The sequence below is a fragment of the Athene noctua genome, chromosome Z (genome assembly GCF_965140245.1).
Source record: "Athene noctua chromosome Z, bAthNoc1.hap1.1, whole genome shotgun sequence".
NCBI classification, from domain to species: Eukaryota; Metazoa; Chordata; class Aves; order Strigiformes; family Strigidae; genus Athene; species Athene noctua.
The window spans coordinates 65,514,275-65,527,914 of record NC_134077.1 but is presented as its reverse complement, the minus strand read 5'-3'; the positions used below and the strand labels follow the sequence as shown (position 1 = coordinate 65,527,914).

The 13,640-nt window shown below is 40.5% G+C and overlaps 1 protein-coding gene across 5 annotated transcripts in view; it reads right to left on the bottom strand.

The window, feature by feature from the left end:
* The window catches only part of ZDHHC21 (zDHHC palmitoyltransferase 21), a 40,678-nt gene that overhangs the window by 17,374 nt on the left and 9,664 nt on the right, over nt 1–13,640 (bottom strand). For all 5 annotated transcript variants that reach the window (XM_074932415.1, XM_074932413.1, XM_074932414.1 and 2 more), the window contains 2 exons: nt 10,291–10,402; nt 8,612–8,750 (listed from right to left, as the gene is read on the bottom strand). In XM_074932415.1, coding sequence (XP_074788516.1) covers nt 8,612–8,750; nt 10,291–10,402 — 251 coding nt within the window. The remainder of the gene's footprint in view (nt 1–8,611; nt 8,751–10,290; nt 10,403–13,640) is intronic.

The following is a 13,640-nucleotide window of genomic DNA, read 5'->3' as shown; positions in this document are numbered from 1 at the left end:
CAAGCTCCAAAACTACACTATCTGTGCTAAGAGAAAGAACTACACAGACTGAGCCACAAAGCATAAACACATGTAAGCTAACATCACCAATGCATGAACTCTCATGGCACAATAGGGTTTTGTCCCATTGCAGTTTTCTTCCACACTGGTCCAGCCTGACATATGCGGTCTTTTAACAGTGGTTAAATGCACACTTTTAACCATGTGAGAGCCGCCCTTCAGATAGCCCCTTTCTCCTCTCCTTTTTGTCAGCATCACAACCTAACTGCTCTGTCAAAACTTCAGTTCACATGTGTAGCTGCTGTTGCTTTTCTACTTAGCATTTCATACACAGCTCAGATGTGCCCTCTCTCCGAGCTGTTGCCTGTTCTAAAGGTTTTTAAGTTCCCTTTAGCCACTACTTCTATCCATCCACTCAAACTGCAAGGATTCTTGGCTACTTATAAAAAAGGATAGATATGTGTATAATAGAAATGTCACAAAATTAGAAACAAAGGAATGAGGAATGGATTACAAACCATGAGATCTGGCATCTTTACACTAACAGGCAATACATTCCACAGGAAGCCTGTCTCTGACAGATTCACAGGGGATTTCCTCAACCCCATGGCATAATACATGACTTCTCTTCATTTGTGAGCATCAAGTTTTATGGACGACCCCACTGATGAATGCTACCATTGACCAGGAAAACAGCTATTACAGATTCATGGTACTATACCAGAGAGAGATCAAAAACGATGGGTCTAGCTCATTCAAGTTCATAAGCAACAATATGACCACTGCTTCCAAATTCAACTTTCTTTTTACCCTTCTAAAAACTGAAAAAAAAACATGCAAACATTTCACAGAATCGTCTAGGTTGGAAAAGACCTTGAAGATCATCCAGGTCAACCACTAAACTAACACTGACAGTTCCCAACTACACCAGATCCCTCAGCGCTATGTCAACCCGACTCTTAAACACCTCCAGGAGGGATGGGGACCCCACCACCTCCTGGGCAGCCCATTCCAATGCCCAACAACCCCTTCTGGAAAGAAATGCTTCCTAATATCCAGTCTAAACCTTCCCTGGTACAACTTGAGGCCATTCCCTCTTGTCCTATCACTTGTTACTTGGTTCAAGAGGCTCATCCCCAGCTCTCTACAACCTCCTTTCAGGGAGCTGTAGAGGGCGATGAGGTCTCCCCTCAGCCTCCTCTTCTCAAGACTAAACACCCCCAGTTCCCTCAGCCGCTCCTCGTACGACCTGTGCTCCAGACCCTGCACCAGCGCCGCTGCCCTTCTCTGGACACGCTCGAGTCATTCAATGTCCTTTTTGGAGTGAGGGGCCCAAAACTGAACACAGGAATCGAGGTGCGGCCTCACCAGTGCCAGTACAGGGGTCAGATCCCTTCCCTGTCCCTGCTGGCCACGCTAGTGCTGACACAAGCCAGGATGCCATTGGCCTTCTTGGCCCCCTGGGCACACTGCTGGCTCCTGCTCAGCTGGCTGTCAATCAACCCCCCCAGGTCCCTCTCTGACTGGCAGCTCTCCAGCCACTCCTCCCCAAGCCTGTAGCGCTGCTGGGGGTTGTTGTGGCCCAAGGGCAGCCCCCGGCATTTGCCCTTATTGACACTCACACAGTTGGCCTCAGCCCATGGCTCCAGCCTGTCCAGGTCTCTCTGCAGAGCCTCCCTGCCCTCGAGCACATCAACACTCCCACCCAACTTGGGGTCATCTGCAAACTGACTGAGGGTGCACTCGATCCCCTCGTCTAGATCATCAATAAAGATGTTGAACAGGAGTGGCCCCAACACCGAGCCCTGGGGGACACCACTCGTGACCGGCCGCCAACTGGATTTAACTCCGTTCACCACAACTCTCTGGGCCCGGCCATCCAGACAGTTTTTTACCCAGCAAAGCGTGTGCCCATCCAAGCCTCGAGCAGACAGTTTCACCAGGAGAATGCTGTGGGAAACGGTGTCAAAGGCCTCACTAAAGTCAAGGTAGACAACAATCACAGCCTTTCCCTCATCCAATAAGCAGGTTGCCCTGTCATAGAAGATCAGGTTTGTCAAGCAGGACCTGCCTTTCACAAACCCACGCTGACTGGGCCTGAGCATCTGGTTGTCCATTATATGAATTTTAATGGCGCTCAGGATGACCTGTTCCATGACCTTCCCTGGCACCGAGGTCAGACTGACAGGTCTATCGTTTCCTGGATCCTCCTTCCTGCCTCTCCTGTAGATGGGTGTCACATTTGCCACCCTCCAGTCCAACGGGACCTCCCCAGTTAGCCATGACTTCAGGTAAATCATGGACAGTGGCTTAGCAAGCACATCTGCCAACTCTTTCAGCACCCTTGGGTGTAACCCACCCGGTCCCACAGACTTGTGTGCATCCAAAGGGTGCAGCAGGTCTCTGACCACTTCCTCTTCAACTGTGCTGACCTCAGTCTGCTTCCCCTCCCCATCTCCCAGCTCATGAGGCTGGGTGTCCAGGGAACAGCCAGTCCCACTGCTAAAGACTGAGGCAAAGTAGGTGTTGAGCAACTCAGCCTTTTCCTCAACCTTAGTTACCATGTTTCCCTGTGCATCCAATACAGGAGGTAGATTTTTCCTAATCCTTCTGCTATTAACAAATTTATAGAAACATTTTTTGTTATCCTTAACAGCTGTAGCCAAGTGGAGCTCTAGCTGCGCTTTGGCTCTCTTGATGTTCTCCCTGCATAGCTTCACTACATCTTTAGAGTCTTCATGAGAGACCTGCCCCCTCTTCCAAAGGTCATAGATTCTCCTTTTGTTCTTGAGATCCAGACAAAGGTCCCTGTTTAGCCAGGCCGGGCTCCTTCCCCAGCTGCTTGTTTCCCGGCTCATGGGAACAGCCTGGTCCTGTGACTTTAAGACTTCTCTTGAAGTATGTCCAGCCTGCCTGGACTCCCATTTCCTTCAATCAGTCTTTTGAACAGGTCAGAGTTTGCCCTGCAGAAGTCTCAGGTGGCAGTTTTACTAACCCTTCTCTTTGTTTCTTGAAGGACTGAAACTCAACTGTCTCATGATCACTGCACCCTAGACGGCCTCCAGCCTTTACTTCCCCCACAGGCTCTTCCCTGTTCACAGAACCGGGTCCAGGAGGCACCTTCCCTGGTTGGCTCACTCACCAGCTGTGTGAGGAAGTTATCCTCCACACATTCCAGGAACCTCCTGGATTGTTCCCTCTCTGCTCTGTTGTGTTCCCAGCAGATAACCTGGAGGTTAAAGTCCCCCACAAGAACAATGGCAAGTGACCGCAAGATTTAACAGGTCCCTGACATTCTCAGTATCGGGTTATTATTTTCAAGGATTTACAGTATTCCTTTAAAAACAGCACACACTGTACAGAGGATAGAGCTTTCATCAGGACCAACAGAGTACTATTGTATCTGTTCCACAAGAGACACAAGTGAAAAACAACCTACATACATTTTTATTTATAATGTAAGATTAATTTATTCAATCTTGATTCTTTACTGAAATATGATATACACAGAAATTAATATACTAACAAAATATATTAAGATACTTTATCTTTCTCTTGGGGAAGAGAAACCTCATTAAAACATGTTAACCTGATTGTCTGTTCTCAGTTGCAAATGGTGAGGATGCTTGTCCCAGTCTGGTAATGAAGTAAGTCTATCAACTTGGCTATCATAAAAACAGTGTAGAATACAGAATAAAGCCAGGCTGTTGGATTCAGAAAAGCAAAACAAAAAACAGAGACTGCAGGTTTTGCAGAGAGAAAGAAGAAGAGGTACAGGAGAACATTCACTCATGTTTAAAAAAAAAATTCACATTCTGTGTGTCATTTCATATCCAATATACTAATGGATAACTGGAGAACCAGGAACAAAATTAAACTAGAGCAAAGGGGTTTAGGTTTTTATATGTCAGTGTTTTGTGCTATGACAATCATTCTAGCAACATTTCTAGGAAACAGTGTATCAGCAAAACTTCTTTTGATGAAAAGATTCTACTCAACCAGCTGTGTCTAGAACCTGCGACACCACAGCCACGTAGAGAGCAGCTACGTAGTCACAAGAAGACTAGTATTTATTCTTCTCATCTCACTATCCACCAGACTGAATACTTCCTCAAAGATACAGACTTCCTGACCTTGATGCATTTTAATGAAGATGCAAAATTAAGAACATTCCACTCAGCCTCTGAAAAATCAAAGCTAGCAGAGGAACTCATATGCTGCTTTATTTGAATTATATTTTTTTCTTGTTCTAAAAACTCACATAGACAATTTAATTAGCATTTCCTTCTTTTCTAGCAGTAATTGTACTCCTCCTGGTGGACAAACAGAAGCAATAACCACAATCCATCTTTCTGAGTGTATAAATTAAGGAGCCAAGAATACTATGAAGCAATTTTCTGCCATAAGACCTGCAGTAGAAAGATTGTATCTTTATTGAATTGCTACCTCCATTAGCTTTAAAGCTATCACCCTTACCTTAACATACTTAATTTAAAATGGTTGGAGTTAGCTCTTTAAAAATAAAACCACAAGTTTTCATTCAGAAGGAAATAGTAACGTACGTAAGTGATCAAAATTTCATAATGCATAAATCAGCATGGTGATTAAAAGATTACTTCATAACAACATTTTAAAAATTTCAGTTATACAGCTTCTGTCTTATGTACTATTTTATATCCAAAGAATAAAAATTAAGATGAAGGCACACTGCCAAAAAGTTCACAAGTATTTTTAATGAGCAGGAATAAGCTAATTCCAGATGGTTGTTTAGAAAAAATTACCCAGTTTTTTTAATCTGTGCTGAGCACTGGCCCCTGTCAATTTTGAAAATGTAAGCTCCTGGTTACAAGCAGAATTTCAACAAAGAATAGTGCTTCCACGAAAGGTAGAAGGTACTGTGGTCTCTGGAATGCTATGGTATTTCAGCTTTAATTGATATACAAAGACCGAAAGAATCTTGCAGGATGCTCACCTAAAAATCTAATTAATAGTAAGCAAATTTTCTCACTGGTCCTGCTCATTTGATGTCAGAATTACATAATTCTGGCATATTATTCTGTGGCACAAAGTTATATGGCATCATATCCTTAGCAACACTTTAAAAATCAGTTCAGTGGGGCTCTGATGTCATCTTCCAGGCAGATATATTAACTAGACACCCAAACAAATTATTATTGATTTCTGCGCTTCTGTGTGTGGCCCCCCAGTCCTGCAGCTGAAAAACTGAGAAAGCTAAATAATACTCAGTGTAATACTAGACTTAACAAAGGTCTGTAGGGACCAGATCTGCTGTGCCTACTAAGTTTTTCTATAAGGTATTAAACATACTTATCTAAGGCATAGAATGTTATATACTGTAACACAGATACATTTTTTCAAAAGGAAGTGTCCACATATGCATTTGAAGTGTTTGCACATATGCAAACTGATAAAGCCAAAGACACCACAGCTAAACCAAAACAAAACAGAACAAAGTACATAATTTTTTTCCATGACTCTAAATTTAGGCAGCTAAACATGGGAACCTGACTCACTCCTCAGGCAACTATGGGTTATAATAATGACTGCCTATGTATTCTGCCTCCTAACCTGTCCCGTCTTCTAAAGGGTAGATATTAAAAATAGGTCTTCTTCCAAAAGACTTGAAATTAACCCAGTTAAACCATCAAGAACAAAGTTTTTTATATATAACACTTCATTTTTTGAACTGTTAGTAACTATTTATTATTACCTCTTTAGAGGTTGTAAACTGTCTGAAGTAAACATGATTTTCCTTTTCCTCCCTTGCACAGACCATCTCCAAGCAAGTAATTTGGTTCCCTTTTATTCTGCGTTTAAAAAGCAAGGCTAATAAACAGCACTTGGGTTCATTACCTAAACACAGTGTAATTACTTAAATTTGAGCATTCAGGGGACTCTCACAATAAAAAGGAAATATTCTACCATGAAAGTACATTGTTAGAGAAGCACCGCCAATTTCATACAAAGATTTTAACTTTGGAAAATAACACTTTTTCTAGAAGCACTGCAATACCCAATTCTGATCGGTGTCACTGAGAAGCCTCTGTGTTTGAAACCTGCAAACCCTGTGCATGGGAAGCCTTCAGAATAAAGAAAATACAAGATTACTCTGTAAAGAAATGTAGTAGGTTAACTTAGTGTATAAATTAAAAAGTTTACAAAGCTACTGAAACTAGAAGCAAAGCCATTTACACTTAGTTACCTTTCAAAAATATTAACATACCAAAAACCCAAAATGTAACATATCCGTAAGAAATTTTTCAGACAACAGACTACTTCACTGATACAGAAAGACTGCCATTTCGTACCCCTTTTAACTTGACTGCACTTACAAAAAATCAAAGTAACTCAAATCTCACAATGCCTGTAAAATAAAGTGAGTATGAAAAGCCCATCTGCAACAAACTGGAAAAAAAATGACAAATGTGAGACACATTTAACAGGTCTGTCTCAGTTTACAGGGCAGTGTCTATGGGAGAATGCTCCAAGCAGACAGCAAATTTTTCTCATTTCCGTATTTTTAGAGTACCGGTTTCAGCTTAGAGTTAATTTTCTTCCTAGTAGCGGGTATGGTGCTGCGGTCTGGATTTAGTGTGAGAATAACACTGATAATAACTGATGTTTTAGCTGTTGCTAAGTAGTGCTTACTCAAAGGTAAAGAATTTTCAGACCCCTGTGCTCTGCCAGTGAGCAGGTGCACAAGAAGCTGGGAGGGAGCATGACCAGAACAGGTCACCCAGACTAGGCAAAGGGATATTCCATACCATAGGATGTCATGCTCAGTACATAATTGGGGGGAGTTGGCTGGTGGGGGCAGATCGCTGCTCAGGCATTGGTCAATGGGTGGTGAGCAGTTGCACTGTGCATCACTTGTCTTTTCTTGGGTTTTATTTCTCTCTTTCTGCTACATTAATTTTAATTATAAATATTATTACTTTATTTATTAAACTGGTCTTATCTCAACCATAAATTTTACTTTTTTTTCCTGATCCTCCTCCCCATCCCACCAGCAGGAGGGAGAAGTGAACAAGCAGCTGTGTGGTGCTTAGTTGTCAGCCAGGGTTAAACCATGACAAATGGAAATACATAAACGAAAAAACTTTATATTTAAATTCCTTTAGAATGGAAGTTGTTTTAAGAGAGATTTGCAAAAACCCTCAACTTTGGCATGTTCCATGTAATAAAAAGTTGTCAACTATCAACTTCAATATAACACTTTTATCAGTTCTGGATGATCCAAGGAGTAGTCTTCCTATATTTTCAGCTCTCCTTTGACACATCATCTTCACATACACTTTCTTGCAAACTTCACATCCACTGCAGGCTGATACGGAGCAAGTAAGAAGTTTGGAAGGCTATGCCCCATTCTTTTCCAGAAATACAACTTTTCAGTAAGTTTAATATTGTTACTTCATACCATTTAGGATACAAAACAATATAACAAACTTAAGCTGTTCAACAAAATGAAAAATGAGACTTGCCTTACCCATAACTAAGGCTCCAGCAGCCTTGAAAGATGGGTGTGACATCATCATCAGAGAGTATGCTGGGGTGTCCCATCAACATGGAATAAAATATCTGCAGTACTTCAGTACTTAGAAAAAACCTCAACAAAATTTAAAGTACACTATAACTCCTGGGATGGTCTTAGTCTCTTCACTTACCAATTTTGAATATGTTTTAAACTTATTTTCTAGGTTTTTCTCCTTGTGTTTATATTTGTTATAGTTGTGTACAAAGTCCATTTCAGATTTCGGATAGAAGTTTTTATGCTTCCTTATGCATAAATTCTCATAACGTTTTCTTCAAAAGAAAATCACCTTTGCTGTTCCAGCACTTTCAAGCATTCAGCAGCTATCAAGCAAACCTCTTGAATATTCTGAACATTACAGATAATAGACAAAAATGAGCACCAGACACAGACTTTATAACTTCAGTTCCATAATGGAAGAAATTCCTAATTTTTTCCTCTATTCCAATCCATAAATCCATTTTCTCTGTTTGTGTGTTCAACTGTGTTTTGCTGATGCCAAGATGCTGAAATATGATAATGGCATAGAGTCCAAGTAAAACAAACTGAACTTAATTTCCCTTAAGCCACATGCATTTCAAAGCAACACAAAGTATTGCTTCAAAACCAATGTACATTTTTCTCCTTTCAGAATCATCATATATTTTTTTCTCATTTTTCTGGCAGTATCAGCATTTTTAAACAGGGACTTAGAATACATGCTCTGCATAAATTTACTTTGGAGAAAGTAAAAAGAAATTTGAATACACCTAAAGTAGTTACTTTGCTTCTTCCCAGTATTCATAAATAATTTCTAAAGGAACATAACTGGTTCTGTCCTCCTTTCCTAGACTTCTAAGAAAACTGATGTTGTGTTTTTAACATAGAAATCATATACCCTTTTAGAATGATATTTTGTTACTTACTATAAATCAGTTTGCTCACTTGATAACATACATCTAGTTGCACTCTCTTTACTGTCAACAACTGAGCCAGCAGAACTGTAGTAACTAGATACCAAAATAAATTACATTGCAGTACTAGCTATTTATTCATTTCATAGAGAAAACAGTTTCTTACCCAGTTTTCTTTTTTCAGAGGCAAAAAGTAGTAGTAATGGCAGAAATCAAGTATCAGTGTATAGGAACTAAGGATCTGAGTGTAGAAACACAGCTGTAAAAACAGCCAATGATTGTCTTCACCAACACAATTATTAATCCTGCAGAGAAACAAAGTGTATATATAAAGACAGAAATACAAAGCTTTCAACACTGCAGTTAAGATACTGTGAAAAAGAAGTTATGATTATTTATGGAGCAAACAGAAAAACTACTGACCAATCACTCCAATTTTAATCGAAGTGATGGTCTGCATGTTAGAAATGGCAGCTACTGTAAAGAGTGGTTTCCTTACACTGCCACCTAAAGTGTAGGTTGACTTACTGAGATCACTGGTTAGAACAGGAGACATATATGTCTGTATCTTCATATAGCAAAGATACTCCTACAACTTGAAGGAATAATCAAGTAAGAAAATTATTTTTGTAAAGTCTGAAAAATTTCACAGCAATACATATTATCTTCTGCTACTCAACACATTTCACTCATTGTGAATAGAGTCCAAAAACTGGAAATGCAAATGAATGGTTTGAAATAAATGTGATGACAGGGTACGCCAATGACAAATAAGCATGACTTAGGAAGGAGCCTAAGACACAGAAGACGAAACAGGCCTTTCTATTCAGAAACTCCTTCTGTATACTCTAACATAAAGGAGTGATGGATTCACCAGTTAAAAATACTCAAAACCTTTGAAATCTAGGTCTGGTCTCTTCACAGAAGTTACACTGATGCAAAAAATGCAGTCAGGGTGTAATTTCGTACAAGCATTGGCACAGACATCAGTACCAAGCTAAGCCACAATGACAAAAACAGTATTGCTGACACTATTTTCTTAAGTAGCGATTGACAAAAAGGGTAGTTTGAAAAATGGCTAAATCAACTTAGGATGATACTGATGTCAACTCTGTCCTCTGCAGTTAATCACTGCAGTCTTGACTGAAATGATACCTCAGAACTACTGACAGAAATGTTTACTTTAATTTTCTACAAACAATCAGTTTCAATAGAGAATTTTAGCCAATTAGTTCATTTTGACTGAACTAGTTAGAGAACACTAAAATAAGCAATTTCACTTACAAAATCGGAGAGGTTACGGTGAGGCATGGTATGAGTCAATAATATTTTCTACTCAGCACAGCCATTTGGTAAACTAAAATCCAAAAACTGAAACCATGATCTATTATTACTATTATAAAGAGCATCATCTTCTATGTTGAAATTGTAATCTTTTATTTCAATCCAAGAAACATAAATACTGTCTAAATTACTACAAAAAATATTTTTTTCCAGCATCAGAAACTAAACTCCAACAAATGAAATAAATCTGCAATGCACCAGTTATGTTGAGATCAGTTTAGTAGTAAAAATTCCAATTCTTTAAACAAAATATGTGAATTTTCCAAAACTATATGGCATATAACAATTTGACAATTATAAGATGTTACACTGCAACAGTTCTGTCGATTTTACTTGTAGACATAAGGAAGTCTCAAAGCTGTTCTTTCCCTGCTCTAAATGTCTAAATGATTAAGCACTACTGGGAAAGAAATATGACAAATGAAAACAGTCGAGACCGTGGACCTTGAAATGATTCATTACAACAACAGTAGATTGTTGGAACAAATGTCCTGATCTTACCATGGACAGTGGTGATCCATTCTTCTCACACAATGTCCACAACGACTGCAATGGTGTGAACGCTTTGGTCTCATCATATTGCATTTGTTACATAATTCCCAATATTCTCGTTCTAGGTGAAAATTTAAAGACACCTTAGAGGGATTTAAATTCATACAACATGCTCATGATAAATCTATATGCTAGTGATTCAAAGAGAAAAAAAATCATACTGTAATGTGATAATGATAAGCAGCATACAAAAAACTTTTTTCCCCACTGTCACCTTAATCAAACTGGAAGATATTATTGGCACTCTGTGCCAGGTTTCTGCTCCAAAATCCTCTCTCCTCCTATATATTTCTGAGGAGTAATTATTACAGCACAAAAGCTGTCACTCAAACAAGGAAGACCATTAATTCAATTATTTTCTTATACGTCTACTGTGAAAAAACATATTTGCTAGACAGAACCATCGTAGAACCTCACTGTCATTCCAAAACCTCCTGAGGAAATACTGCTACTCAGACTTGTAAAAGCTAATTAACTAAAATAAAAATGTATAAGGAACACTTCAGGAGCATCTTCCATCTCAAAGCATTTCATGACATGCATCTTACAACATGTAATTTTACACATAAGACAACCAGAGAACAGATAGAGGATAAGCTTGTATTTAAAAATATACACTATTTTTGGGTGCCCAGTGTTAGATTCTTTAAGCTGATCTCCAGAGATAGTGAGAAGCTCAAACCACCAGAAGCCACTATTACTCAGTTTAACTATTCTTTCTCTCAAATTGCACCACCCAAATTAGAGGAAGCCTTTGAAAATGAGAATTCAAATTATATATTCAGAAAGTTCATCTTCACATGGGAAACAAATTGCACCAACACTGTAATACTTCCATTCACAGACACATAAATTTTCTGTCTTCAAGGAAAATAGGTGCATGACTGAGAATCTTAAATACTTTGACTGGTTGTTTCTACCTAAATGGAACTTTTTTTTGATACAGAGAAATTTCTTACATTCCAGGCGAAAAAAAAAAATCTTAGTTTTTACAGTAGGGCAGTCTGAAATTTTATATCGTAAAGCACTGTCCTATGTAAACAAAATAACATTAAATTTAGCACTTCTGAGCCACCTGCAGGCAGATCTAATCTTCTCTTTCTTGCTGCAAAATAAGATTCAGACACTGGAAGTAAAGAAGCCCAGAATCTGAGACCATTAAACTTGCAATAATGACAGATGGAAACTGATTTACAATCTGTTCCCATAAATCTAGAGTCACAAAGGTGTCACTCCCTAATAGGGTACCTACCATCAGAGTTCAAAACACCCCAAACTCATTTTTTAATACAATTCATACTACACAAAAATGTGTCTTCCTGTCAACCTAGAGAATACAAGAGAACTGAAGTTCTACTTTGGAAAATACAAAACCCCTGATATAGCACATGCCAAATCATAGTATCAATGTCACAGTCAAGCCTACGTGTTCCATCTTCACAAGTATCTATGAAGTATCATTGCTATAGGAAATGAATGGAGCATGAAGAAGTCAGAGAGCTATTCAAAGGGATCCCTTAAAGCAGAAAGGAACATTTATGCCCAAAGGGAAATTTTACTGGACCTGGTTTTTGCAGGTAAATGAACATTCAGTCATAAATGTAATTGTCTGTAACTGTACTGAATGTCTTCATTCTTCAGCTCGGGTTGCAGAATCCACACTGTTCTTCCTTCATCAAGAACTCTGACTGCAGACCCCAAGTCTGAGCCACCTTTCATTTTACTGTATCAAAGGAGCAGAAAGTACACTAACATGACATTTCCTGTGATCAAAATTTCACATATGAATCCCAGGGAGATACATCCCTTTCTACTATCTGCTGCCTAATTTGTTCACATTGTAATATCAGTGCTGAGGCTAAATAAATCATATTTACAAAGACATCATTCTAGATTCTAACATCAGGTAAAAATATTTTCAGTTAATGTGACAAAGCTCATGCTGTTTAATGCCCCTACTCCATTCTAAACTGTTATGTAAAACTCTGTGCATTAGACAAGAACCTTAAAAGCATCAAACAGTTCATTAAAATAGCAACTTTCTCTGTAGAGAATCACAGAATCATCCAGGTTGGAAAAGACCTTGAAGATCATCCAGTCCAACCATTAACCTAACACTGACCGTTCCCAGCTACACCAGATCCCTCAGCACTGGGTCAACCTGACTCTTAAACACCCCCAGGGATGGGGACTCCACCACTGCACTGGGCAGCCCATTCCAATGCCTAACAACCCCTTCTGGAAAGAAATGCTTCCTGACATCTAGTCTAAATCTTCCCTGGTGCAACTTGAGGCCATTCCCTCCTGTCCTGTCGCTTATTACTTGGTTAAAGAGACTCATCCCCAGCTCTCTGCAACCTCCTTTCAGGGAGCTGTAGAGGGCGATGAGGTCTCCCCTCAGCCTCCTCTTCTCCAGACTAAACACCCCCAGTTCCCTCAGCAGCTCCCCGTACGACCTGTGCTCCAGACCCTGCACCAGCTTCGTTGCCCTTCTCTGGACACGCTCGAGTCATTCAATGTCCTTTTTGGAGTGAGGGGCCCAAAACTGAACACAGAAATCGAGGGGCGGCCTCCCCTGTGCCAGTACAGGGGTCAGATCCCTTCCCTGTCCCTGCTGGCCACGCTATTGCTGACACAAGCCAGGATGCCATTGGCCTTCTTGGCCCCCTGGGCACACTGCTGGCTCCTGCTCAGCTGGCTGTCAATCAACCCCCCCAGGTCCCTCTCTGACTGGCAGCTCTCCAGCCACTCCTCCCCAAGCCTGTAGCGCTGCTGGGGGTTGTTGTGGCCCAAGGGCAGCCCCCGGCATTTGGCCTTATTGACACTCACACAGTTGGCCTCAGCCCATGGCTCCAGCCTGTCCAGGTCTCTCTGCAGAGCCTCCCTACCCTCAAGCACATCAACACTCCCACCCAACTTGGGGTCATCTGCAAACTGACTGAGGGTGCACTCGATCCCCTCATCTAGATCATCAATAAAGATGTTAAACAGGAGTGGCCCCAACACCCAGCCCTGGGGGACACCACTCGTGACCGGCCGCCAACTGGATTTAACTCCGTTCACCACAACTCCCTGGGCCCGGCCATCCAGACAGTTTTTTACCCAGCAAAGCGTGTGCCCATCCAAGCCTGAGCAGCCACTTTCACCAGGAAGGAGAATGCTGTGGGAAATGGTGTCAAAGGCCTTACTGAAGTCAAGGTAGACAACATCCACAGCCTTTCCCTCATCCAATAAGCAGGTCATCCTGTTGTAGAAGGAGATGAGGTTTGCCAAGCAGGACCTGCCTTTCACAAACCCAT